The 27,720-nt window shown below is 41.4% G+C and overlaps 2 protein-coding genes across 2 annotated transcripts in view; one reads left to right on the top strand and one right to left on the bottom strand.

The window, feature by feature from the left end:
- CRLF3 (cytokine receptor like factor 3) overlaps positions 1 to 15,241 on the bottom strand; it is a 31,899-nt gene extending 16,658 nt beyond the window's left edge. The window contains exons 1-2 of the mRNA XM_015821264.1: positions 15,107 to 15,241; positions 1,149 to 1,356 (exon numbers count right to left, since the gene is read on the bottom strand). Coding sequence (XP_015676750.1) covers positions 1,149 to 1,356; positions 15,107 to 15,223 — 325 coding nt within the window. The 5' untranslated portion in view covers positions 15,224 to 15,241. The remainder of the gene's footprint in view (positions 1 to 1,148; positions 1,357 to 15,106) is intronic.
- Positions 15,242 to 16,486: 1,245 nt separating this feature from the next.
- LOC107292195 (ATPase family AAA domain-containing protein 5) lies at positions 16,487 to 27,625 on the top strand (the record flags this gene model as incomplete). The annotated part of the gene is made up of 8 exons (XM_015821263.1): positions 16,487 to 16,565; positions 18,201 to 19,879; positions 20,040 to 20,094; positions 20,685 to 20,855; positions 22,527 to 22,665; positions 24,458 to 24,536; positions 26,055 to 26,236; positions 27,465 to 27,625. Coding segments are annotated over exons 1-8 (2,517 nt in total), but the record flags the coding sequence as incomplete, so codon positions are not given.
- Positions 27,626 to 27,720: the final 95 nt, after the last annotated feature.

Genomic DNA, 27,720 nt, shown 5'->3' with positions numbered 1-27,720 from the left:
ATCCTTGTCCCAGCTCTGTCAATTCGGGTTCTTGCAATCTTATTTAATAGCCAAAACAATTCAACAGACATCTTTAATTTGTTTTTTGGATTTAGATATCCCAGCTCCAAATTCTCAGTATATTGATAGCCGTGATAATTTTTTTGCGCATCTAGCAAATTGTTCTGAAACTTACTTCACTGAATTAAAATGAACAGATTGGTAGAACTGTAGGGTTCACCCATTATGTGAAGCCATAATAGCAATAGCACTTAGATTTATATACTGCTTCGTGGTGTTTTACAGCACTCTCTGAGCAGTTTACAACATCAGCATATTGCCCCCAACAATCTGGGTCCTCATTTTACCAACCTCAGAAGGAAGGAAGGCTGAGTCAACCTTGAGCCCCCTCAGGACCGAATTCCTGGCAGTGGGCAGAGTCAACCTGCAATACTGTATTCTAACCACTGTACCACCATGGTTCAGTAACAAGCTTTATTGAGTTTTGATTTATCTAAACCAAAATACTATGGCTTGTAAAACCTCTTCATGTGTATATGTATTCTCAGACATTATGTTTTTACAACAAACCATAGTATATAGACCAGCCAATGTGTGTATTGATTGGGGAAAAAAAGACAGAGAGAGGCATCAACAGCTCCTTCCTCTTGATCAACAACAGACATATCATCTGTGATTTATTTCTGTTCCATGGTACATGGATGTGCTTTATATGCATGCTCATTCTATGCATAATTACCATTTGTTTGATTTATGCCCTACTTTTCCTGGCAAACACAGTACTCTCTGCTTGATTTCCCCCCCCCCCCCAACAATAATGAGGAAGGATTAGTTAAATTATACCAGCTGGACCAATTTTACCCAGCAAGCTTTTACACCTCAGGATGGACTTCAACTGGGTCTTCTCAGCCTTATCCAACATCTTATTTGTTCAAAGTAACTCCAAGATTTGTCCAAGCAATTCTTAACCATATTTTTTCATTTGCAGAAGCATTATGCCAAAAAGACCAGTCTAGATCTCTAGAGAAACATGGAGTATTTTTGACAGACAGGTGGAACTATTAAGTACAATAATTTCAGTGGCTATAAGGTTGATAGAAATCCCCTATGGTCCCCAAAGAAAATGTTTTAAAGGCAGATTCTCCTACCTTCCTGGAGAAGTTCATTGGCTGTCCCAACTCCTTGTTCTATGAGCTTCTGGCACTCATCCAAGGGCTTGATACTTTCCTGTTCTATGCTGTCTACTTCCTGGAGCAGGGAGGCCAATCTTTCATCCAGCAACTTCTTCAAGGTCCCTTTTAAGTCGCTGAAATGCTGTTCCAGGACTTCCCGGGTGTGTGCAGCACTATTTTTGATCTGAAGGGAGACAAAGAAATCAGTAAGGCCTTGAGGGAGATTGGCTAAAACAGGGGTCCTCAAACTTTTTAAACAGGGGGCCAGTTCATTGTCCCTCAGATTGTTGGGGGGGGGGGCGGACTATAGTTTGAAAAAAATTAATAATTATAGAACAATGTAAAATCAAGTATAAAATGAAAAAAATGAAACAAGAAAAATGAATTGGTTAATTATTTGAATGAGTTTTTAAGTGAAGAAAATATACATTCTCAGTGAATCCACACGTGTTTTGTTTGGGAATGAAACTGCTGGTTTTTCTGCAAATAGTTTTTGAGATGTGGGAAGATGGCATAGGTTTTCCTCCCTCACTTGTTTAATGAGTATGTCCAATTTTACTTCAAATGCTTTCATATGTGAATGCATATCACAGATGAGCTTCCCCTTTCCTTGAAGTTGCACATTGAAGTTGCACATTGAAACTGTTAAGTAGCTCTGTTACATCTGTCAAAAAGGCAAGGTGCCATTTCCATTCAGCATTTCTTGCAGACATCTCATGACCCAAAGTAGGTAACATCAGCAATGCCAGAAGAGAGGGGGTTTGTGGAATGGAGGAGGAGAAGAGGAGAAGGAGGGCGACTGTGAAGATCTTGGTGCTCTCTGAGCTTGGTGGCTTTCTTGCAGACCTCTCATGACCCAAACTAGGTAACATCATCAGTTCACTTATCCCACTTGGGTCCTGAAACGTCTGCAAGAAACCACCATCCTCAGAGACCTTCCCCCCCACAGGACCCCTCATTTTAACTCTGAGCCAGAAATATTCTCCTTGATTGGCATTCCCGACCTTTCATCGCCTCAGCTCCACACAACCCCTCGCAACCCTGAAATAACCTTCCAGGAGCAAATTCTCCTCCTTTTTTCTCGCTCACTCTGGCTGCCCCTCACAAATAATTTGTCCTTTGCCCGCTCCCCTCAGACCCATAACCGACGCCCCACTCCATCAGCCCCACTCCAACCCTCACGGGGGTCAAGCCCACCCACTCGGAGCCATCACCCTTGCCGCCGCCAATGGGGCTGGGTCCATCAGCGATGGTGGGGTGATGTTGGGGGCCGGCAGCATCAGTTTCCTCTTGTCTGGCATGGCGGCGGCAGCAGCAGTGGAGGCTGGGGTTTACGTTCCGTAGCGCCTAGCGAGGGACCCACCTCAGAAGAAGCAGCAGCAGCATCGCCTGCCTTGGCTTCCCTAAGTGAGGCCGAGGCTGCAAGCAAGGCCTAAACCTCTCAGCCTGGCCCTGAAGTAAAATCGCAAAGAGGCGAGAGGAGGAGAGGAAGGGGGCATGGCCGAAGCGCAAGCACGCACTTGGGCGCACGAGGGAGAAACTTGGAAAAAAACATCTCCTCTCACCAACTCGCTGTCCCACCATTGGCTGGGGCTCTCGCCTCCATCTACCTACCCTCTCCTCGTGTTTGGACGGCTTGCCGGGGAGGTTGAAGCGGGCTGGATAAAAAGACAGGGCAGGCCGCATGTGGGCCGCGGGCCATAGTTTAAAGACCCCTGGGCTAAAAGAAGGCTCTTACCGCACTGATTTGGCTAGCAAGAAGGTGCTGAGCCTGCTTGGTCTCATCAAACACTGCAAGTCAGGTGAATTAAAACATCTTGGACTTGAATGAGTTTGCTTCGCCAAATGGCCCCACAACATAACTGAAGAAAATCAGATTCTTCCAAAAATTCAGCAACCCCACAAAAGTCTGGATTATTTTTGCTGTTTCTTAAAATTGCCTCCTTGTTTTAATCACCTTAAAAGATTCATGATTTTAGTAGTAAACGTTTCACAAGAAACCTCTAATAGCTTTGCTGTAAGCCACCATTTTCAAGTAACCAAGGTCGGATTCACATTTTAAGCTAGAAACAAATGAACCACTTTTGGGGTTTGCATGATGTGTGAATTAAGGTCCTTTGAATGTATGCAACTTACTCTAGCCAAAATATATTTAGGATTGCAAAATATGCAAACATTTAATCTGCATATTTAATACCTTTTTAAAAATCTTTTTATAATCTGTAAGTCGCCCAGAGTTGCCTTGTAGGGTAGATGGGCACCATAAACATTTAATAAATAAATAAAACTTCTCAAATTTGAAACAGAATAAAGAAAAAGGAAGAACTAGTTGGACATAAGACATTCTCATCTATTCCACACAAGAGCAATTGCACCCCCCAAATTTTCTCTGTGGCTAAATCACCCATTATGCCAGGCCATGGTTTACTGAAGCAAGCCTACAATTTGTAGCATTGTAGAAGTTGTTGAATTGCAACTCCCAACATTCCTTACTACTTGGCTAGGGTTGTTCTAAGACAGGGGTGTCAAACTGCCGGCCCACGGGCCAGATGCATCATGCCGAAACCGCGCCCACCCCAGCTCCGGCAATGGGGAAAAAGTCGCAATATGTCGTGACACGTCACATGGTGTGGCGAGTTTGACACCCCTGTTCTGAGATGCAGTTTAACAACTTCTGTAGTGCCATGCTTTAAGCCAGGAGTCTCCAAACATGGCAACTTCAAGACTCAGGGACTTCATCTCCCAGAATTCCACATCCAGCAAGTCTTAAAATTGCCAAGTTTGGAGATCTCTCGCTTTAAGCTATAAATCATGGTTTATAAATCACTACAGCTTTTGCTTGCATTGCAAAAAGCCCTCCAAATAAATCACATTCTAGCTTGGCATGATGCTTGATTCCAGATGTTTCTCTTCTCAAGATTAACTCAAGAAAAAAACAGATAATGCAGATTAAGGAACAGCAGGAAATGAATTCCAAGAAGAATACTTTAATTTCAAAACAGGTATTCTGAAGTAATTTTTCACTGTTGTTTGGAAAACATCTTCCAGAAAGAATTTTTACCCTGAAGTCAGTTCCAGGATCCCACACTCTCATTTATATCCAGTCTAGCAAGGCCACATTCCCATGACATATAAACCACAGGAACCGGTTATTATGCATAGCTCATTGACCAGAGTTAGCCTTGAACTCAGTACAGCTGCAAAGTCAGATGAAACTAGAACTGAAACCTCCAAAAAAGCAATGCTTCAAAGTCCAACTTCTGCAAATCCAAAAAAGGGCCATTTTAAAACTCATGTTAACCTTCAAGTCTAATTAATGGACCACACTCAGCTGGGGAAGGGGAGGGAAAGATGGTGGCCCAAGTATCGGCCTTCACTCTTTTCTGTGGTGTAGTATCTGATGCCAAAACAATCTAAAAGTAAGGAAACAAAGTTCACATTGTGAGACTAGGCTGAAGCTGCCATACCTAAAGATGAAGCAGACATATAAGCAGAGTGTATGCCAAAAATTAGGAGGTAGGTAAGAGGCGATAGTTAAGAAGGAACCAATCCATTAAGGAAACAAAGGAAAAATGTCACCTGAACCAGACAAAAGAAGTTGGGCCTGAGCACGATGGGAAACCGCCTCCCCAAATCCAATCAACAGCTAACAGACTTGAAAATCAAGGCAAGTGTAGCTGCCAATCTTGAGAATCAACAAAGTGAGGACTTTGGGGGATAAAAGGCATCCTGAAGCTAGTCTGCTCTTTGAGTCATCTTTGGATCACAGCTTGGTGGCTTCCATCCTTCTGGCTAATACCTAGTTGACAAGGACACAGGTAAGTGTGGATGAGTGTATGTGTGCATGTCAGAGAGAGCAAATGTACATTGCAACCAGTAAAGTTTTTCTGTTATTTTAAATTCACTAGATCTTCTTGTATTCCAAAAAACCGGTTGTGCCTCAGTGTTAGGTTCAAAGTGATTCAAGTGTGGCTATTGACCTTGTGAGTGTCCAAGTGAGTGACCATAAACCAAACCTAGAAGTGTGTGTAAGAATAACATGTATATCTGAAAATGAGTCAGTTTTAATTCCTTTTTTTCCAGCTATTTATCTATGGACCTTAGGTGAGAAAAGGCCATAATGCAGAAAGAATACAGATTAAGCTTCTTTTCTAACCATTTGGAACTTCAGCAGCATGTTGTGTTGCTATCACTAAATCACTCATCATTCATCCACACCTCAAAGAATGCCTAGAGCAGGACTGAGCATGGCTGGCTGGGGAATTCTGGGAGTTGAAGTCCACAGGTCTTAAAGTTACCAAGATTGGACACCCCAGCTAGAGGATCTATGTAGGGCTCCGGATAAAAGAAAAAAAAACATACTGGAATGTAATAAAGTGTCCTGCAACCTGCAAAGTTTTCATATATTTGTTTTTTAATTGAAAAAACCTAAAACAAAGTCAAAGTGTGTACAGAACCGGATGTGTGCAAAGGCAGGATGTGTCGGCACCATTTAATCCAATTTTTAAAATTCTGATTAGGAAGGAAATAGTCATGAACAGTTACAAGGAAGAAAAGGCTTATCATAATGACAAGCTAAGCAAAGCTAACCAAAAGTAGCTTCTTGATCTCTTTAAGTTCTAACAAACAACACAGGATGCGTTACATTGGTCAGGTTATGCAAAACTGACTTCCTCTTTATGTCACATTTGTAGGCCTTTGTAGTCCCTGTGCAGTTAGGTTTTGTTATTTCAAGTCTCCATGACTAAAAGAAGGAAGTATATGCCTCTGTACATTGAAAAGAACACACAGCGTTGGCAGGAAAGATCAAATAACTATGTTCTCTTTTTTAAAAAAGCTCTTTTAAGTCTTGAACATGAGACTATGAAATGGGTGCTGGGAAGGGTGGACATTAGAGCCTTGGAGGGGACTCACTGGTGACTTAGGGCTGGATTACGTGAACGTAATTCTTCACACTGTGGTGGATAAATAGAGTATCACATAGCAAAAGCTACAGTAGCATGGCCATGCACGACAGCAGCATTCTGTAGGAATGAGAGAGAAAAGTACAGTTAGGTCTCTTTTCTCTCTAATTGCTATTAATTCCTGCCCCATCAGCAGAAGACATTATAGCAGGAGCCAGTTGTTATCGTTGCAAGTCTGAGGATGTAGGAATTAGCTGTAATGAACTGGACTATAATGCAGAGATAGGGCTAAAGTTAATGGGGGAAGGGCAACCAAAGTTATGGTAGCAATTAATCAGGACCTTATTGAATTACAACATTAACATCCAAAAACACATGTACACATTCTTCATAGGGGGCATGGTGGTCTATAGGTGAAGACACTGGTCTTGTCAACCAGAAGGTTGGCAGTTTGAGACCTGAGCGCCGCGTAACAGGGCGAGCTGCCGTTACTTGCCACAGCTCTTGCCAACCTAGCAATTTGAAAGCATGCAAATGTGAGTAGATGAATAGGTACCACTTCAGCGGGAAGCTAACAGCATTCCGTGTGCCTGGAGGATATAGACATGCTGGCCACAGGATCCCGGAAGCATTTTTGGACAATGTCGCCTCCCTTGGCTAGGAAACAAAGATGAGCATTGCCCCCTAGAGTCGGACATAACTGGACAAGGGAAACCTTTACCTTTACTCTTCACAGATGACAAGATAATGATTAAGAACAGGATGCCAATTCGCATCATGGAAAAAAAACTCTTTGTAAGTAGCCAGAATTGGGACAGATCACATTTATAAACATTCTAACATCCTCAAGTTCACTCAAGATTTTTCACCTTCTGCTTACAACATTTTAAAAAAGTGTCCTGACATATCACACAATTGATTAAAACATTTCTTAATTAATAATGGAGGCTAAATGTGAAGTACCAGTGGGCTTTTTGTGTTTTTGCAGTTACGTTAAGACCAAATATATGTGCAGTTTTTAAACTGAAGATCCAGAATTTCATCTAGCCTTAACCCCAACCTTGGTCAATCAGTTGGTAAAATTATAGAAGATAAAAGTTCTATGAGTCAAGACTGACTCCTGGCGATTTCATAAACGCATCCATCTAATTTTCTGGCAGCGGTAAAGAAATTAATTGTTTTCAATGTTTTCTCTGATCTGATTTAACTTTCTGGGCTATCTGTAGCCTTGAAATTCCTCAGTGGTTTTCCATCGAGTATAAACCAGTCTGATAGAAAATATGACACTGTAATTTTTTATTCTGTAGACAGATTTGCTGAGATTGAAAGGATATGCTCACACCATACTTCGAAATACAAACAGAGCCTTATTATTGAAATGTAGACATGGATATACAGGTAGTCCTCGACTTATGACCACAACTGAGCCCAGTTGTTAAGTGAATTTTGCTCCATTTTACAACCTTTCTTGCCACAGTTGTTAAGTGAATCACCGTAGTTATTCAGTTAGTAACCTGGTTGTTAAGTGAATCTGCCTTCCCCATTGACTTTGCTTGTCAGAAGGTTGCCAAAGGTGATCACATGACCTTGGGACATTGCAACAGTCATGAACCAGTTGCCAAGTGTCTGAATTTTGATCATGTGACCATGGGGATGCTACAATGGTAAGTGAAAAACAGTCATAAGCCACTTTTTTCAGTGCCCGTGTAACTTTGAATGGTACTAAATGAACTGTTGTAAGTCGAGGACTATCTGAAATGTCCATAAGAAACTTTTACAGTGACTGCAAGCAGATGGGGGATGCCAGAAAGGCTGCTAAGGCTATCTGCAGGCACAGTATGCATTCTGATACTGATCTTGAAATTATTATTATTATTATTTATTATTTATTGAATTTATATACCGCCCTATCTCCCTTACGGGACTCAGGGCGGTGAACAGGCGATAATAAAAACCACGATAAATATACACAAGTTTCTGTTGTAAAATCAAATTAAATAACAGGCCTGCTCTAAAAGTACCCCATACAAAACCCCCACTAAAACATAATCAAACTACGCCAGGCCGGCCGCACGGAATAGATGGGCCTTCAGGGCTCGGCGAAAAAGGCGCAGGTCCGCAACTGTACATAGGTCGGGGGGTAGGTCATTCCAGAGGGCAGGAGCTGCCACAGAGAAGGCTCTCCCCCTGGGGGTCGCCATCCGGCATTGTCTGGCCGACAGTACAAATACAAGTATCTGTCCTTCTATAATGTTCTATAGCACAAAACAGAATGGGCTCATTAGCCAGGGATGAGACTTATTGAAATTCATTTATTAAATCAGCTTTCCTCAGTCTGGTGTCCTCAATATGTATTGGGGCTACAACTCTCAGCAAGCATGGCCCAATCTCTTTTCTAAAAATTCAGGCAAAATTAAGGCAAAGCATTTTTTTTTACATAGAAGTTGATACTGTATTTCCTTCCCCTTAGAAAAATCAGCACAGAAGCACGTAGCAATAATGAATTTATATGAAAAACAGATTGTATCACTGCCCTTTCCTAGATCAGAACATCTTCATATATCGCTGAACACAGATTTTCGATTTTACTCTCCGTGCAGATCACAAAGGCTATCAAACGCAATCTGTGCTGAACTTTATGCCACAACACTACTACACAGAACATGAGAGCTCCTCTCAAAATGCTGAGTTCAATCAGTGCATTTTGCATTTTGAAAAAGTACTATGGGTACAATCACAAAATGAGCGTAGTGGAGAAGTGGGGCACAACTAACCATAAAATGATTGCAGTTGGAAATGGTGCAGCCAACTAGAAATATTCCACTTGTTAACCTCTGCTTTGCACACAGAAAAGCCAGGCCGACAGAAGGAGAGGAGGAAAAAAACCATCTGGTTCACACATTTACTTATTGTTAGGGTTACAATCTGAACTGGGACTCATATTCAAGCTCCAATCTTCTCTCTTAGGCCAACCTTATTGGCTGTAGTAGGCTACCCACTAATAGGATAAGGAAGATGCCCGTACCAACTATCTGAGTTCCTGCAGAAATGGCAGGATCCAGATCTAACAAATTAATAATATTTATGGCATACATGTCCCATCTAGCCTCTAAAAGTTTAAGGCAGCCATCATAAAGAAGGACATCCTCAAATTTTATTCTCACAGTAACCACTTTATGAATAGATTGGACTACAGGAAGTCCTCACTTACCAACTGCCTTGTTTAGTGACCGTTCAAAGTCACAATGGTGTAAAGAATGCTTTGCAACCAATCCTCACATTTATGACTGTCGCAGTGTCCCATGATGATGATTGCCACTTCTCAACTTGCCACTTCTCAACCAGCATGCATTGATGACCATTGTAGCATCCCACAGTTCACGACTGCAGTTTGCATGTTTCCCAACCAGTTTGCAACAATGCAGAATACTGAAGTAAGTTCCTAAGTTGTAGCCATATGTTTTAACGAACATTGTGACTCATTTAATGACCAAATGGGAAATGATTTTGTAAATCCATGATGGTCACATGACTTTCTACTTAGTGATTACAATGCTTAAAGATGGAGTTCCTGGTCCCAATTGGGATCACTAAGTGAGGACTACTTGTATACATTATCTCTTAGCTCCAAATCACTCTATCACAGTGATGGTGAACCTTTTAGAGACTGAGTGCCCAAACTGCAACCCAAAATCCACTTATTTATCACTGGGTGCCGGGTGGGCGTGGCCCACTGGATGGGCATGGCTCCAGTGGTCACGACAGACTAGGTAGGTGTGGCCGGGATGGGCATGGCCACTTCAATGTTACTCGGGAGGGACACCTGTGGGGGCCGGGCAGGGGGAGATTCAGGGGGTCTCTGGCGGGTGGGGCGGTGGGCAGGAGGCTTGTCCTGCGGGGTGAGGCAAGGCGAGGCAGGGGTTCCAACTGCCGTGGGGCAAGGCAAGGTGAGGCAGGGGTTGGGGCAGCTGCTGCCTGACACCATCGGCCCCTGCACATGGGGACCAACAATGTCCGTCAGCAGCCACAGCCTGCCAACTGTCCTGCATCATGGCAAACTGACCACAGAGCCCCATCGGTTACAGGAGGAGACGGCCCCGGGACAGCTGGAAGGAAGCCCTTGCCTGGCCTGGGCCCCGTCCGCCCGACGGCTCTGATGGGGGAGGCTGCTGCTGCTGCTCCGACCGGCCAACTATGCAGGAGGAGGTGGAAGGGCAGCCGAGGGTCTGGAGCTGCCTCGGCTGCTCGCTGGCCGCAGCCAGTCCCGCCTCAGCAGCCCAATGAGGCAGCGGATCTTGCGCACCGGCTGCCCCTCCACCTCCTACTTCCCTGCATCGTTGGCCGGTTGGAGAAGCAGCAGCAGCCTCCCCCATCAGAGCCGTCGAGTGGACAGGATTTGAATTGGCAGAGTTCATACACATCTTAGCCATAAATGACAATTTAAAAATCATATATATGTTTGATTCCCAGACAATTGATATGCAATTTGGCTTTTAGTGGAATACAAATTGAATATGAGTCAGCAGTGAATTGCAGTTATTTTTTTTAAAAAGTATTATGTAGTCCTAAAGGCACTGGTTAAAGAAATAATAATTCCACTGTATTCCATATTAATTAGGCTGCATTTAGAACACTGGGCACAACATTTATGGACCATGAGAGCTGGAATACATTCAAAGTAAAACCACCAGGATGCTGAGAGTCTGGAAAAGCTTTAAGGGAAACAATGGAAATAGCTAAATATATTTATTTCATAAAATGAGACGATAATGGGGGAATATTGTAGCAATTTATAAATATCTGAAGGACATCACAGACGACAGAGCTGAGTCAAACAAAAACCTCTGGATAAAAATTATAGGAAAGCAGATTTCAGTTGCCACAAAGAGAAGGGGGGGAGTAACCTATTTTCCAAAGCACTCGAAGGCAAGACAAGAAACAACAGATGGAAACTAATCAAAGAGAGGTCCAACCTAGAACTAAGGAAAAATTTCCTGACAGTGAAAACAATCAATCAGTGGAACGGCTTGTCTTCAGAAATTGTGGGTGCTCCATCAATGCAGGCTTCTGCTTGAGCAGGGGGTTGGACTAGAAGACCTCCAAGGTCCCTTCCAACTCTGATATTCTATTCTATTCAGTTAAACTTTAGGGGTAGGAAACTAACAATAAGAGCCATAGGCAGAACAGATTACCCGAACAGCTAATAAGCTCTGTTTCATTGGAGATAATTAAGATGAAGCTGAATAGCCATGATAAGGATATTCAGAAGCATCAGTCACATTGGAGATACTTTAGGCAGCAGACAATTGGACTAATTTTGAGGATCTTCCAACTCCACGACGCAAAGCAGAGGAAGAGAAGGAAATATTCATTTATCTTGAGGTACCAGCCACTTTTTAGCTTCCCTCCCCAAACAGGCATCCATCCATCATGCTATATAAAATAACCCATCTAGTTGTCTTTGTAAGAACTGTAGGTTTAAGTATGGGTGTCTGGGCAAGATGTTTTCCTCCCAGTTGTATATATAAATTTTAATATCTTTTAGTTTGTATTATCAAAATATGGAGACTGGCATCTTACATGGATATTTAATATTTGACCAAAGAATGGAGTAAACAGACTTTAGGGTGATACAGATTTTCATGGTTCAAAGCCAAACATAGAGTAACACAAAAATATATGATACCTCTTGACTGTTTAATGAATGTCTTAAATAACATGTAAGGAATGCTTGTGATTAAAGCTATCTTGGCTAGAAGTATGAATATGTATGTAGCTCTGAACATGACTATACCCAGTGCTTTTTTCTAAAAAAAAAAAAAGGTGCCGGAACTCACACACGTTATACAACCCGCCTTGCCTACCCTACAAGGTTCCATCCAAAAAAGGTGCCGGAACTCCATTCTGGGCGTTCTATGAGAAAAAAAGCCCTGATTATACCATGTTATTGACTGAGAACTACAGCAAATGTTAAATTCATGAGTCATAGAGTCTGATCTGTAATGTATGAATCTCGGCATTAATACTGAAGACTGAAAATGTTTGTGTTTGATTGTGAAAATAGAATGAAGTTATAGATGTACCGTGTTTCCCCAAAAATAAGACCCGGCCTTATATTTTTTTTGCCTCCCAAAAAGGCATTGGGGCTTATTTTCAGGGGATGTCTTATTTTTCCCACTGTCTCACCTCGCGACAGCAGCACTGACAGCCCTGTCTAGTAGGAGCCTGTGTGGCTGCCGGCCCACTTCTGCAGCTGCTCGCATCGCCCCCGGCCTCCGTTTTGTCGGTAGAAGCCTTCAGGAAAGGCCTCTGCAGCCAAGAACAGGGTTGATGCACGCATCGCCCGACCTCCGTTTTGCCGGCAGAGGCCTGCAAGAAAAGTGCTCTGCTGGCAAAATGGAGGCCAAGGGTGATGCGCGCATCAACACAGGGCTCCATTCTCAGCTGCAGAGGCCTTTCCTGAAGGCCTCTGCCAGCAAAACAGAAGATGGGGGAAACGCGTGCAAGTGGTGGCCGCAAAAGAAGTGGGCCGGCGGTGGCCACATGGACTCCTGCTTGATGGGGCTGTTGGTGCCGTCGCCACGAGGCCGTGTTGGGGCGTGAGAGGTCTGGCTACGTGGGCCCCGAGGTAAACGGGTGCAGGGTGCATGGGGCAGCTACACTTTCTCCCACCTGCCTCACCTCACCTCATGGAGGTGGCAGCGTGAACAACCAGACGGAATGGGTGGGCGGCCGGCCAGCTGCATAGGCCAGTGATGGCGAACCTTTTAGAGTCCGAGTGCCCAAACTGCAACCCAAAACCCACTTATGCATCGTCGGGTGCCAGGTGGGTGTGGCCCATTGGCTGGGTGTGGCCAATTGGGTGGGTGTGGCTGCAGTGGTAACGGCAGACTGGATGGGACTAAAAAGTTCAATCAATCAATTCCAACTTTGCAAGATCTTTTTTTTCCCACGAGAAGTTGAAATTGACTGATTGAACCTTTTTTTTTTTTTTTTTTTTTTTGCATACGTCGGTGGAGGCCTAAAGTGAAAAGGTTTTATAAAACACAGCTGAAGGCCTAGGACTGGGGCGACGGCGCGCGTGCCCACAGAGAGGGCTCTGAGTGCCACCTCTGGTACCCGTGCCATAGGTTTGCCACCACTGGCATAGGTTCTTAACTAGGGCTTATTTTGGGAATAGGGCTTATATTAGGCGCATGCGTAAAAATCAAGCTAGTTATTTTTGAGATAGGGCTTATTTTCAGGAAAACACAGTAATTATATAATTCAAAAATATGCTCAAAAATATAAAAAACATGTAAAGTCAAAATCACTCCTGGTAGATGATTTGTGTATGGAAACATGGAAATGTTGGTAGAAAGGCAGTGGTATGTATGTGGTCTGTTCTAAAGAATAAATGTTAAAAAAGCAAAAGCAAAAGTGCCTTTTATATGCTTCTGTTTTATGGCAGGGGAAATTGGAAGCCGTGGGTATGGGTTGCTTAATAAGTCTGCCCTAAAACAAGAAGAGTAAGATTGAATTAATGATAGGGTGCTGAATGAATGTGGATTGAATACCACATGAAAAAGCACCTTAAGATCAGACAAAATGAATGAAAATCAAATTGTAAAACAAATATATGAAGGGAATGCAAATTTCTTGTAAAGGAGAGACTGAGAAACTCTTGATTGATGTGAGAAGTTTTGAAAACTTAAAAAATGTTTACTGCATTGTCTGATATTTGTGTACCTATACATAAAGTGAAAGTATGCACACAGTATTTTGTAATACCGTATGAGTTAATCCTAATAGAGAAATCATCTTAATACAAACTATGGAATTTTTAACCAATTTGCATTTTTCTCTTCATAAACTGCATCAATTGCACCTGGAAATCACATACAATTGAACCCAAAATTTCCTTTCCTAAACAAGCCACTTGTTAAGTGATTATTGCCCCATTTTACGACCTTTCTTGCCATAGTTGTTAAGTGAATGAATGTAGTAATTAAGTAACATGGTTGTTAAATGAACATGGCTTCTTCATTGACTTTGCTTGTCAGAAGATTGCAAAAAGTGATCATATGAACACAGGACACTATAACCCTCATAAATATGAGCCAGTTGTCAAGAGTCCAAATTTTGATCACATGACCATGCTGTAACAGTGGTAAGTGTGAAAACGATAAGTCACTTTTTTCAGTGCTGTTGTAACTTTGAACAATCACTAAATGAATGGCTGTCAGTTGAGGACTTACCTGTGTAAGTAACTTATTTCAAAATATAAAAGCAAATATAAATTATAGAGAGAACAAGGGGCTCCATTACTGCCAACTTCAATGGAGATTGGTGTTGCTTGGAATTTTCTGCTTCATTTATTATTATCCCTCCATATTATTCATTCTGCAATGCTCCTTTGCACAAACGTACCTAAAAGGCTCGTAGCATTTGCAAGTTCCCATTTCGGCCCACAAATAAAAACGAGAGTATATTACCATTTTAGAAAAGAGGCAACGGAAATTGGAGCTATTACTTCTTGCCAGCATAATAGGCACTACTTCATCTATTTATGAGATAACGCTTCTGCATTCCCAGCCCACTCCTCTGGACCCAAACTTGCTTCAAATTGTAACAGACGGCAGTTCGCTTTCTAAAATTATACTGAATTTCCCTTTCTGTGTCAAGCAGCCACTACTATACACGGAGAAAAGAAGCAATACTTAGATAAGCTCTCGAGCAAAGTTCCCCCTGCAAACTGGCTCGTAAAGAAGCAGAACGGAAGGGGCAAGGCAATCTACGCTTTATACCTCGGCTAAAGGGTGAACGCCGTGCCATTCTGGCAATCTTTCTGCAGAGGGAGTCTAAAGCTGCCCTCGGGTCGAGTTAAATGCCGCAGCGCTTGCAAACTGAACAGGGAGCCCGCTATTCCCAGCTTAGAGGAGACCAATGCATTGCAGAAGAGCGTACATTCCTCAGGTTCCCCGCACATCCGCTCTCCACACCCCCCATCGCTCCAGACGGGCGCCGGCGGAATCACGCCCGCATCGTTACCTGCTGGCGAGCCAGGTGCAGTCCTTTTAGGCGTTGCTGCAGCTCACGGCAGTAGGTACGCGCCGCCTCGATGCTCTCGTGCGCTTCCTGCAACAACGCCTCCGTCTCCAGCTCCATTTCCCCCGACGACAACCCACTGCCAGTCGGCAGCGAGAGTGGCAGGCCTCCGCTCGGCCGAGCCCACTATTGGCAGTAGCTTCACAACCGGAAGCGAAGAACATCCGGGCATTTCAATCGTGGCAGAACAGGAAGAGGGGCGGAGTCTCCGAGGTTCTCCACTCGTGCTGCGAATTCGTATTTAATATTTTCATTTTGGGAATTATCACGGGATTCCAATTACCCGATTCTGAAGAATGAATGAAGACTATAATCCATAGCTGTTTTCTTTACTGATTTTAACCGGAGCGATGTAGTGAATTGCATCAAAAAGGACTTTTAAAAAACGCCAAATCATGGTAGATGGGCAGATACGTGTTAAAACAATAGGGTCGTCATTCGGAGAAGCTATTTCATGAGTCAGTTATTTAAACTTTATTTTTAGTTATTTAAACTAAATTTTAAAGGAATACTTGATAGTTGCTCTTTCTCACTAGGGACTTGCACCACCCACCCATTACAGAGCCAATACCGTTATATTACCATAGAGAATGATGCTAGCGACAATATAAATCACTAACTTTCAATAATTACTGTAAAGCAATTAGTGTAAACACAAGTCTACGCATAGCTTTTTCAGCTAGCCAAGACGATTCCAAAATGATAAACTGTATGCTGTGAGGTCACAATCCGAGCTGCACTATTCCATACTTACACGGCCACCAGGAGCCGAGTTCAACTCCAAAGAGATTTTTTTTTTAATAATATTTTTATTGATTTTTTTTTAAATTAAACAACAAATAGTACAGATATGATGCATTTACGTACACAAGCAAAAAAGGTAATCCTACTCAATATATTTTCGAGGACGCTCGGCAGTCCCCGCCTTGCATCCATCCTCATTCACTTTCCTCTTCCTTCCTCCCCCTACACCCACAACCTCTCCTTTCCACAACTCAAAAGAGATTTTAACCACTTTGTGCCTTGAAAACAAAGCAAAACCTTCCCCCAGCCTTACCCACACACACACACTAGGAGCCTTCCTCTAATTGGCTTAGAGGCTCACGTGACATAGAACACGGCAACGAGCGGGTCTCTACCCGGCTCTCCTGTCACGTGCTTCCTAGGAGCGCATGCCCCTCCCTCCCCAGTGTCACTGCGCTCCAAATCCCTCCCATTTCCCCGCCTCTCGCGCGGTCTTTTCTGGTTTGCCCGATTGTATTCTCGCGCGGGAATTTCCGATGGGGTTCTTCTTCCCGCTGAATGGCGGATAGGAGACGACTGGGGCGAGGGCGGCTTTCTTGCAGGGAAGATGGCCGTGTTCGCGGCCGCGACAGCTTCACCGACTGACGGGGCTGCTCAGGTAAGCGCTAAGGAGAGAGACGCGAGAGCAAGGGGAGAGGAGGCATTTCTCTTCGGCGTCCCTGTGTTTTTGCTCGCCCGAGCGGGAGGGGAAAGCGGTGGGATGCAGAGATCTCTTTGTATAGGCGCCAGTAACCGGCTCTAATCTTTTGACACCTTCGACCTCCCCTTTAATATATGCATGCAATATTGGTATATTAATCTGGATTTTAAGGTGGAAATAAAATTCTCTTTTGCCTGCATTAGCATATTGATTTCATATGGCTCACTTTGTTTTGCGATCCCTCCCAAAACCAAGGATCCTTGGCGGTTGATGCTTGGGCTTCAAAGTCGGGAAGAGAAGAGGTGTCAAACTACTGTTTTTGCTAGCTTTCTAATGAACTGTAATTCCCAACCAGGAGGGCTCAAGAAGGGCCATCGGTGGCTCTGTGGAATCCAAAGATCGTAGTAAGGCGGTCCCTTTTTTAGGAATTTAGTGTCAGACAAGAAATGCCCTAGGAAGTTAAGTAAACTAACTACAGTTGTCAAGTTTTCTTCAAAAAAAGGTTTTTATAGAAATTGTGTTAAGACTTATCCAATGCCTAATAATGTTTCTAGTACAGCCTTGTATTTCCTATTTATGGGCATTTTCTTATCTTTGGCCAATTTGATTGGTTTTATTTTAAGTCAACTCTGGCCATGGATGTGGTGATAGATGTTGCAGCCAGATCGCTCTCACATCCATACCTTTCTTCAGATGTGCATGCTACTTAGTTCTGCTTGACTGGTGGAAAGAAAATTAGGAAAGCAATCTGCTGGAATACAAAAGATAAATAAGTACATTTATTGCAACAACAATTGGTATCAGATGTCTGTGGAGGTTCTCGGTCATCCAGGTATGGTTGTCCCAAAGATGCTTTTTCAGGAGAGAACTGGACTTTCTTGTTTTTCTTTGAAGATGTTTCGCTTCTCATCCAAGAAGCTTCTTCAGCTCTGACTGGATGGTGGGGAATGGAAGGATTTATATTCCCTGCAGTCTGCAAGGAATATAAATCCTTCCATTCCCCACCATCCAGTCAGAGCTGAAGAAGCTTCTTGGATGAGAAACGAAAAGTCTTCAAAGAAAAACAAAGTCCAGTTGCCTCTTGAAAAAGCACCTTTGGGCCAAATTTTGATCACAAGACTGTGGGGATACTGTGACAATAGTAAGTGTGAGGACCAGTTGTGAGTCACTTTTTTCGGTGCTGCTGTAACTTTGATTGCTAAACAAATGTTATGAGTCAAGGATTACCGTACCTATACTATATGTGTCTGATCAGCTTTTTCTTCATTTTTGTACACTGGCATTAATAGTTCAGCTGGAAGTTGGTCTAGGTCAGGATCTCTAAATTAAAGCCTGAATTTGTTGCTTGTTAACAAGAAGACATGTCTGAAATAAATCATGTGTGCTTTAAGTTGCAGAAAGATGTTATGTTTGCAGTCCCCAAATGTTTTAAAACATCTTTTTGGTAGTGAATCCAAAGCATTGCACAACATTTAAAAATAATGCCATGTATTTGTGAGTGGTATGCTGAGAATCTTTAAAAAATAATTCCAAAGTGAATATCACCTTGATAAGATATTTGCATTTTATTGTTCCTATGCTCTTTCTTTACAGTCATGTACAAAACGGAAGGAAGACGACCTTTCTATTAAAGCAATTACCAGCTATTTTTCTCCATTGGGGAAAAATGTTGAGAGTGTATTGTCACTACCAAAGTCTAATAACATAATGGATTATTTTAAAAAAACTATAAATGAGAATATTGCTTCACCTCTACTAGAGCAGGAAAGCAAAGCAAACTCAGCCTCATTGGAAAATTCTTCAAGACCTCCATCAAAACTTAAGTGGAGAGGAAAACGGAATAACTTAAATAATAAATTAAAAACTGATAAAACACTTGAGCCTGAGCCTTTGGTAGAATTGAATAAGGATAATGATAAAGAGACAACCAATACACTAGAAGAGAACTGTAAGGCTAGTTTCATGAGTCACAATGATGTTGCGTTAAATAGCCTCACAAATGGGGAAGAGACATTAAATGTTTGCAGTGAAGGCTCTCTCAATGCAGTTAGTTACAAGAATGAGAAAAGAAAAGCTAAAATAGAAGGAAATATAGTAAAATGTAATGCAAAAAAATTAAAAAGAAGGAACCCTAAAAATGAAATGGATTTGTTTGAAAATCCCACCACTGATACACAGGCAAAAGATTCAGGTAAAGAAACTAATAAACAAATTGCATCCATCACTGAATCAGAAAATAGAAGTTTACTACTTACTCCAGATCCTGAGACTAATGCACGGATGACACCACAGTTAAATGACAATACTGTCACCATATCATTTGAAGACTTCTTAAAAAGCCAAGGAGAAGACTTTGAACAGATTCCAAGGAAACAGACATCTGAGGATTTTGTTGCCTCTGATAAAACAGACGTTTGTCAAGGCACTCAACATTTGCCTCTTAAGAAAGTGACCGTCCTTGCCCAAATTCATTCTGTCCCTCCAAAATCTCTCCGGTCCCAGAAAATTGCTTCTATTTTTGTAAACTCAAAAAGCAAAGCCAAAATTAAAAAGAGTCCAGCTTCTTCAGAAATGGAGTATATTGAACAGGTGACTCAAAAAAGAAAGTCAAATGTGGTGATTGCAGAAGAAGAATTAGAACTGGCAGTATTAGAAAGTACAGCTTCAGAGACTGTGAAATTGAAATGCACTGCAGAAGAACGATACCAGTTTATGAAAGCTTTTAGACAGCCAGGAGCAGAGATAGTAAAAAATGGAGCTAAAAGGGGACCTAGTAAGCAGAAAGAAGTTGAAAAATCATCAAGCCACAAACTAGAAGGAGAAGAATGTGAGGATCACTCTAACCAAAACACTCCAAATAATGCATTGATAGCTTATGGTAGTAGCACTGCCCATGACATTACTGAAAAATGTGGTAGAACCAGAGTAAAAAATAAATCCAGAAAGCGGAAGGGCATAGTGGAAGCAGAAGAGAAGGATTTCAATAGTAATGATAACCAGAACAATAATGCTCCTGGTCCAATTAATAGGACAACACCAACTAAGAAAGAAAGAGAATTTTCTCAAAAAAGTAAGGGATTGAGAAGACATTGTCGGCAAAAAAGAAGCCAGAGTACACCGGAAAAAGCCATGGTTTCACAGGCTGTTACTGAAAATCCACCAGATGCTCCCCCTCTGCAGACCTCTACTCCTAAAACAAACCGATCCTTTAAAAATGACTTGTATACAGCTGAAGTGATAACCGAGCCCTTTGATTCAAACAGCCCAATAAGGTAATGTTATTTTGACATATTTTAAGAGTGAAAGTAATGAATGTTACAGAATTTTGTCTGGAAATAGAAACTTATCAGGGTTTTGTAACATACCCAAGTTGTATTTTTTAAAAAGTGTAATATTATGGGGTGGGGTGTTTTTTTTTTCTTGTTTATACAGAATGAAGTTCACCCGAATTAATACTTCAGACAGATTTACGCAGCAGAATGTAAAGGTATGATAAATCTGAATGAAAGTAACCCTCGAGGCATCATTGTAAAAATTAAGGTTAGATAGCTGGATTTAAAGTGTGAAAATGATCTTTGAATGATGTATGGAAATTAAGCCTCTTAAGCCCATGAAAAATATAAACACAGGCCTATTTTCTCAATGCATGGAAAATATTTACACTGAAGCTAGAGTTGCCATTCTTATGATCATGTAATTTAAATTTTGAATTAGCTGCATTATCTTGCGGTCAAATAATATATTTAGAGAATGAATGGGCAGAGTAATGAAAGCAAATTTGAGGCATTTACTGATCTTGCTGCACTTAGAGATTTTGCAAATGAGTATACTGGCTCATACTGGCACCTTCAGTAGAATGCTTGGAAATTTGTGTATATATGTGCAGTGTACAGTACATATTTGTTATAACTAATTATTTTCCTGTTTTACACCATATTAGAGATCGACTTAATATGTAGCATTAATACAGTTCATTATATTCAGAGGTTTCTTATAGGAAGAAAAAACACTTATGCTTTGGAAAGGGTGCATGTATTTCTGCTCACGGGTATTAATTATTTTTCATGTTTGTGGTAGATGAATTCGACTTCTAGAAATATTTTCAAAGCAAAGAAATTGGTTGAGAAAGCAAAGGCTGTACAGCATAATCGAATATCAAGAACTGTGGAAGAAGGGTCCCATATATCTTTAAGACGTTCTTCTAGACAACGGGCTCTTGCTGAAAAGAAACATTTAGAAAAAATAGAAGTAAGTCTATTGAGATCACTGATTCATGTAATTTTGCTGTTGAAATTAAACAACTTAAATAATTCTTTCCTGTTGAGTTTCAAATAATAAACTTGCTTTGTTTTACATATTTTGTTTTACATTCATTTAAAAGTTTAATTATAGCAAAACATGCAGTAGAAAGTTTACAACCAACCCAAGTGTTTTCTAAGTTATAATAGGTATATTTGGACAGCACAATAACATGAAAGCATGCCATATTTTTTATTTATTGTGTTAGTGTAAATCTTGATACAATATATTATTTCAATACAGGATTCTTATATTCGTAATATTCTATTTAAGTATCTTAGAGTATTGAACATAGAGAAGAAGAAAGAAAAACTGGATATTCTATTAATATAAATTACAGTTTAGGACAGTGATGGCGAACCTTTTAGAGACTGAGTGCCCAAACTGCAACCCAAAACCCACTTATGTATCGTCAAGTGCTGGGTGGGTGTGGCCCATTGGCTGGGTGTGGCCAGTTGGGTGGGCATGGCCCATTGGGTGGGCATGGCTGCGGTGGTAACGGCAGACTGGGTGGGACTAAAAAGTTCAGTCAATCAATTCCAACTTTGCAAGACCTTTTTTTTCCCGCAAGAAGTTGAAATTGACTGATTGAACCTTTTTTTTTTTTTTGCACATGGCAGCGGAGGCCTAAAGCGAAAAGGTTTTATAGAACCCAGCTAAAGGCCTAGGACTGGGGCGATGGCGCGCGTGCCCACAGAGAGGGCTCTGAGTGCCACCTCTGGCACCCGTGCCATAGGTTCGCCACCACTGGTTTAGGACATTAATGTTACCAGCATGATGATTATTTAGCTTTTTGCACTCAAAATTGAATATAACATTGGAAATAAGGAGATGAAGGAAGAGCACATATTAAGCTATTTGTTTTGTAAGAAAGGTTTCAGATTTAAGCTTATTCTTGAATGCTCTTACTTAGTGGCTTCTTTCCTTAAGTGGCAGTTAGAAACCAGCAGTCCATTGTTTGTTTTGGACATACTGTGTCATCTGCAGGATACTTCTTTATTCCTCTTAACCAGAGAGCACCCCTTTCGTTTACTGTAGATTTGTTATGGGGATAACATCTATTAGTTACGCCTAGAACTGCTTGAAGAGGACATGATAAAACTGAGCCACATTAAGGAATATGTTCATGATAAACCATGCTTGTAATGGTTTGCCACATTTATTTATATATGCCATGGTGGCGCAGTGGTTAGAATGCAGTATTGCAGGCTAACTTTGGTCACTGCCAGGAGTTTGATCCTGGCGGGGCTCAAGATTACTTAGCCTTCCATCCTTCTGAAGTCAGTGAAATGAGCCAGATTGTTGGGGGGTAATATGCTGACTCTGTAAACCGCTTAGAGACGGCTGTAAAGCACTGTGGAGAGATTTATTGCCAATGAAGCTATTATGTGACCTGAGCTCCATGGGGGCATACTAACATTGCATGAAATATAAAGGGATATTAATTTACAAGAGAATCTATGCATTAAATGTTAGGAAATTTCCACAAATTATTGGGGGGGGGGAAGGGAGAGCAAGATGTTGAAGTATGCACCCACACATCACCAACAGGCAATCAAAGATTCCTCTAGTCTTTGAGTAGCAATATTAATTTCTTAATATTTATTTGTTTTTATGCAGAATTCGGAGGTTCTGGATTCAGGCACACGGACTCTTACCACTGTTTCAGACCACACAGAATATCCTAAAAAACTCCAAAGTGTAAACGATGTATTGGGAAAAAAGACCAAATTTGTGAAGGCAACTAAGAAGCCAAATGGTAATCAATGCTCCTTATTTACAGTATGTTAAATGGCTACAATAGAAACAAACCGAGATCTTTGATCATAAATCCTGTCTCTTTATAATTGGGTAAATAACAGCCATAAATTTGCTTTGTGGGATAGGAACAACCACGAAGGGCAGAGAAGAGCTTTTGATATGCAGTGTTTCGTCAAGTTAGCCTGATCCACTGGAAGCTAATACTTAATAAATGACTTCTTTATCACTAATATTTCTCACACGAGAAGTTAGGTTGTCAAAAATTGGAAAGGGAAATATATAAAGGCAGTAATGAACAAGAATATCTTAAATTCTGCACTATAAAATAAAGATAATTAAGAGTGAGAGATACACTGTAAGAATATCTGCCTATAACTATTTGTTTCCTAGAACTGTAGAAACAATGTAGCCATCTCTGATTACCTAAAGCAGGGGTCTCCAACCTTTCTGGGTTTGTGGACTGTTGGGGCAAGTGGCATGCTCACCGCTCTCACAAATGGAGCTTCCCGCACAAGCGTGAGTGCCCACCACTCATGCAAATGGAGCTGCGCATACGTTTGGCTGCCAAATGGGCCATGGCCTGGGAATTGGAGACCCCTGACCTAAAGTCTATGTACTTAATACATTAAGGAGACATAACATTGTATGCTTAAACTAAACAGTTGAAATATATAGGTAGTCCTTGCTTAATTACTATAATTGGATCCAGAATTTACCCCGCTAAGTGAAGCAGGCGTTAGGCTAAACTGCACTGTACCATTGAACAAGAGCAGTTCCAGTAGTCCCAGTTGCTGTCCTTAGGTGAGGACCTCACTCTTCTCCTGTCCTAAACGAATTGCCAGTTCCGTCCTACTGCCTTCTCTCCAGTCAGGCCTGGTGAGCTCTCTTCGGTGAATGAGGCTCTGCCACCCACTTACCTCATCCCCATCTCTGCGGGCCTTTTGGCTGCCTTGCACTCAGCTGCCCCTGCCGACCCCTCATCACCAATTGACATTTGCCATCTTCTTTCTCCTGCTACTGATAAGGTGTTGTGAGGCCTTGTGGTGGTTTCATGAGGCATCACAAAGAACGAGTAGCTGCCTTGGCCTGGTATGCCTTCTCAGAAGACAGTGAAGGTCAGATGGGGGTGGCAGAGAGCAGGATAGCCAAAAGGGCAGAGATACGGCAAAAACAGGTTGGGTGCAGCTGGAGGACATTCCACTGTCCTAAAAGCAGGTCAGTTGCCAAGCACTCAAATTTTGATCACATGACTGAGGGTGCTTCAAGGGCCTGTCGTAATGATCATTTCTCCAGTGCCATCATAACTTTGAACAGTCCCTGAACAAAAGGATGGTTATTAAGCAAAGGCTACCTGATGTATCCAAATAATGCCATAGGCAACGCATTATAAATATAAATGTGGTCTCAGGAGCCAGGATTTCTGCAGCAGCCTTAGATGGCACCTGTAGAGCTACAGAATTATTATTTTTTTAAATTGTAGAATTCACAAGAACTCCAAGACTCAGGAAATTTCACCAGTCTTGCATCAGAATGTGTAAGGTTACTGCGCAAGACCGCAGGGCATTACAGCTGAGATCACCAAAATCTTACAAAACCTGGGCCATATTTAGAAAGAGAAAAATTAGAGGAGCCCTGGTCACTGTGTAAGATTGTGTAATTGTGCCTGGAAAGATTCATAAAAATTAAAGAGATTTTTATTTCTCTTATTACATTGTTTCATTACTAGATTAAGATTAAAGTATTGCCTATCCATAATTTAATACTAATTTAACAATATGTTTTCTTCAAAGGGAAGGAGAAAATGTCTTTGGCAATTAGGAAAAAACATAAAAAATCTATGGATGAAGCAATTATTATGGTCAAATCCAGGTCAGTCCATTATAGCTACGTGGAATAATAATATAACTACTTATAACTAAATTGAAAATTGCACTAGTATTTGTTTGTCTAGCCAGATGCCTCTTGATTCAAAAATGTGTAGCTTCAGTTAGTGCTCAGAAAGACATTTGATAGAGGCATGTTTGTATATCATGTTTAACTTGGAAAAAGGATGTGTTGTTATGTATATATGTATGTCTGTATACACTGATGGTGTTGCCTAGTTGGGTAATGAAATATCTGCAAGCCAGCAACCAAGTTCAGAGAGTACAAAGAACTCCATGGTTCAACCCCAAATTACATATATTCTCTTCTATTGGTATATCTTTAATTCTTTCGTCATCCAGAGGTCCTTAATAAACCAAGATGCCCCTTGGGAGCAACTATTACTGAGATGTCATTCAGGCAATCTTATTCAATATCTTTGTAGTCTGTATATTAAAGAATTGAATAAGGTGCATAGTGAAGTGCCCACCCCCCACCCCCCATTCACCTCTGAAAGCCCTAAAAGTTCTGTAAGCCCATGGCCTCTATCTGAATTGGTCTCCCATTCTTGCAGAAGACAAACTGCAAATTGCCCAGAAAATGATCTGACTGTAACAACGGACCAAGAGCAGTGTCCTCTATCTTTGAATGATGATCCCTCTATTTCAAGATACATCTTTTTTAATAGGCAATTGCCAAAGTGTATTAAGATTTAGAACAGTGGTCCATAACTTTTCCGGCTCTACGAATCGGTGGTGGTGGTGGGAGAACTTCACACACTCGCCTGCCACTTGCCCAGCCTGGTTTCCCAAGGGGCCATGGCCCGGCACTGGGCTGTGGACTAGGGATTGAGGACCTCTGAATTAGAACACCAGAGGCGACCCCATGGAATTTATGAAACCCTGAGCTTATCCATATTCTACACCCAAGGCATGGCGATTGAAGTCTCCCAGCTCTAGAGGCCCACAGGATTCCAAATACCAGTTCCGATAGAGTATTTCAGGAAGAACTGGTGTCAGGCAGCAGGCTGGTCAGAATAACGGAGGAAAGTAATAGAATAACAGAGTTGGAAGGGGCCTTGGAAGTCTTCTAGTCGAACCCCCTGCTCAAGCCGGAGACACTACTACACCATTCCAGACAAGTGCAGATGCTGGAGACAGCTGTAAATGCAGGAGCATTCGTAAGTACCTGAAATGCAAACACGTGACTGCGGGGGACCGACCATCACTTCAGTCATACCCCTTGGGGAGACCGTTATAACTTTGAACGTTCGCTAAGAGAGCAATTATAACTTGAGGACTAGCTATGGTCTACTTGACCTCAATGTTTGCCTTTCAAACAGGGAACATTTGAAACTCCTTTTTAATTATGCGTTGCCAGGGGAGGTCATTTTTGTTTTCAAAAAATCTTTTTTTTTACAGATCTTACTTAATATTCTTAGTAAGCTTCTTCAGATTCTTCTCAAAAAAGCATCCAGTTGCCCTGTACTGAAGCTTAGTTATTTTTGGTTGTCATTTTCCTTAGTGAAGATGAGTCTGAAAACTCGCAAGATCACACTGAGTTCAAAGCAAGGCGGGAATTTTTAATGAGCGGTTTGCCAGAATCGTTAAAGAAACAGATTGCAAAAAAAGCAGCGGCATTGGAAGCATATTCTGCAGCTAATTCCTGTTTTCAAAAAGTGATCCATGTTCAGCAGAAGGACGACAGTGAGTGCTGATCTTTTTTCAAGATCCTTTAATGCATGTTAAGTTATTGAACGTATTCACTTTAAAGGGAGTTTATTGGCACATTTAATACTGAATACCTGGAATGAAAGTACAGCAAAACCTTATTTCAGCAGACTATTTAGGCGAAAGTGGCTTCATTGACTACTAAATATCTGCTATAGTATATCATGGGGATTTGTGAAATGATGGTATTTTACAAATTATATAAGCAGCTATAGAAGGCATAAAATTATTATACATTGAAATGCCTTATCTAAACTACAGTACTGTACTTCACATTCAATTCACTTATATGTGAGCACTGATGCTGCTACCTAGTTTGGTTATGAAACATCTGCAAGAAAACCGCCAAGCTTAGAGAGAACACCAAGGATCCCTCAGAAAATATAGTGTACTATGTCTAAGATCCACTTAATACAGATTTGATAAAGCCAGGTCTGATTGTAATTGGAGAGAATTGGAGAAATAAAGAAATCTAAGATCCACTTGTTTCATATGGGAAGATAATAGGAATCAAAGTAAACAGTGTAATTCTTTTATTCCATGCTTCCTCTGTAGCTGTATTACTGATCTTATAAGACTTATTTTTAAGAAAATCGTTGGCTGCCCACTTACATAGATGCAACTTAGTACACCTTCACACTTAGTACAGGTAGTGCCCGACTTACAACAGTTCATTTAGTGACTTACATTTGTATTTCTAGTCTCTTTTTTGTCTAATTCTCCTTAATATTTCCAGAAACGCAAAATAACCACATCGTCAAACGTTCTCATTTGATGAAGTGGCTATTTTGTGTTTATGAAAGTATTTTACATCAGAATCTTAGTACTTTTGAGGAATAAGAGACCAGATATTAAGGAAAGATAGCCAAAGAAGAGACTAGAAATATAAATGTAGGTCACATAGGAGTGCAGACTAATAAGTGTGTAGTAATGTTGCATCTGTGCTAGTGGGCAGGCCAGCCAATGAGTTTTCGCTTAGAGAACAGTCAGGCGTTTATTCTACGTTTAAGTTCAGTTCATTAGAGTGAGTCTGTGCAATACCGATTTCTGCTGTACTGTGTCTAGCATTCTCCCAAGACACTTGTTCATTACCAACAAGTGTGTGGCAGATAAATGAATATTGTCCCATCATTTGATTCTCCTATAATTTCTATTCAAGAATATCTTTCTAAGAGTTGTTAACTGAGTTTTTATTCTTTCGTAGGATGCTCAATGTGGAGATTGGCACCCCTTTCTTGTTCCTTCTTAACTAAACTTAAGGACGTGAATTCTGAAGTAACCGATGTTGCAAAACTTACTCTTTCACTGGGTGAACTCTCAGTTTTAACTATACAATCTAACAGCAATGATTCTGCAGTTATGGTGGTTAGTATTTTATAAACATTCCTACGACCATTTTGAGTAAACAATGTGACATCTTAACAAAAAATAGAGAACTAGAGAATTCTCACTGCTGCTTG

The sequence above is a fragment of the Protobothrops mucrosquamatus genome, unplaced genomic scaffold (assembly GCF_001527695.2).
Source record: "Protobothrops mucrosquamatus isolate PMUCROS unplaced genomic scaffold, P.Mucros_1.0 scaffold1291, whole genome shotgun sequence".
NCBI lineage: Eukaryota > Metazoa > Chordata > Lepidosauria > Squamata > Viperidae > Protobothrops > Protobothrops mucrosquamatus.
Note: the sequence above shows the minus strand (reverse complement) of the source record. Positions and strands in the feature narration are given on the sequence as shown.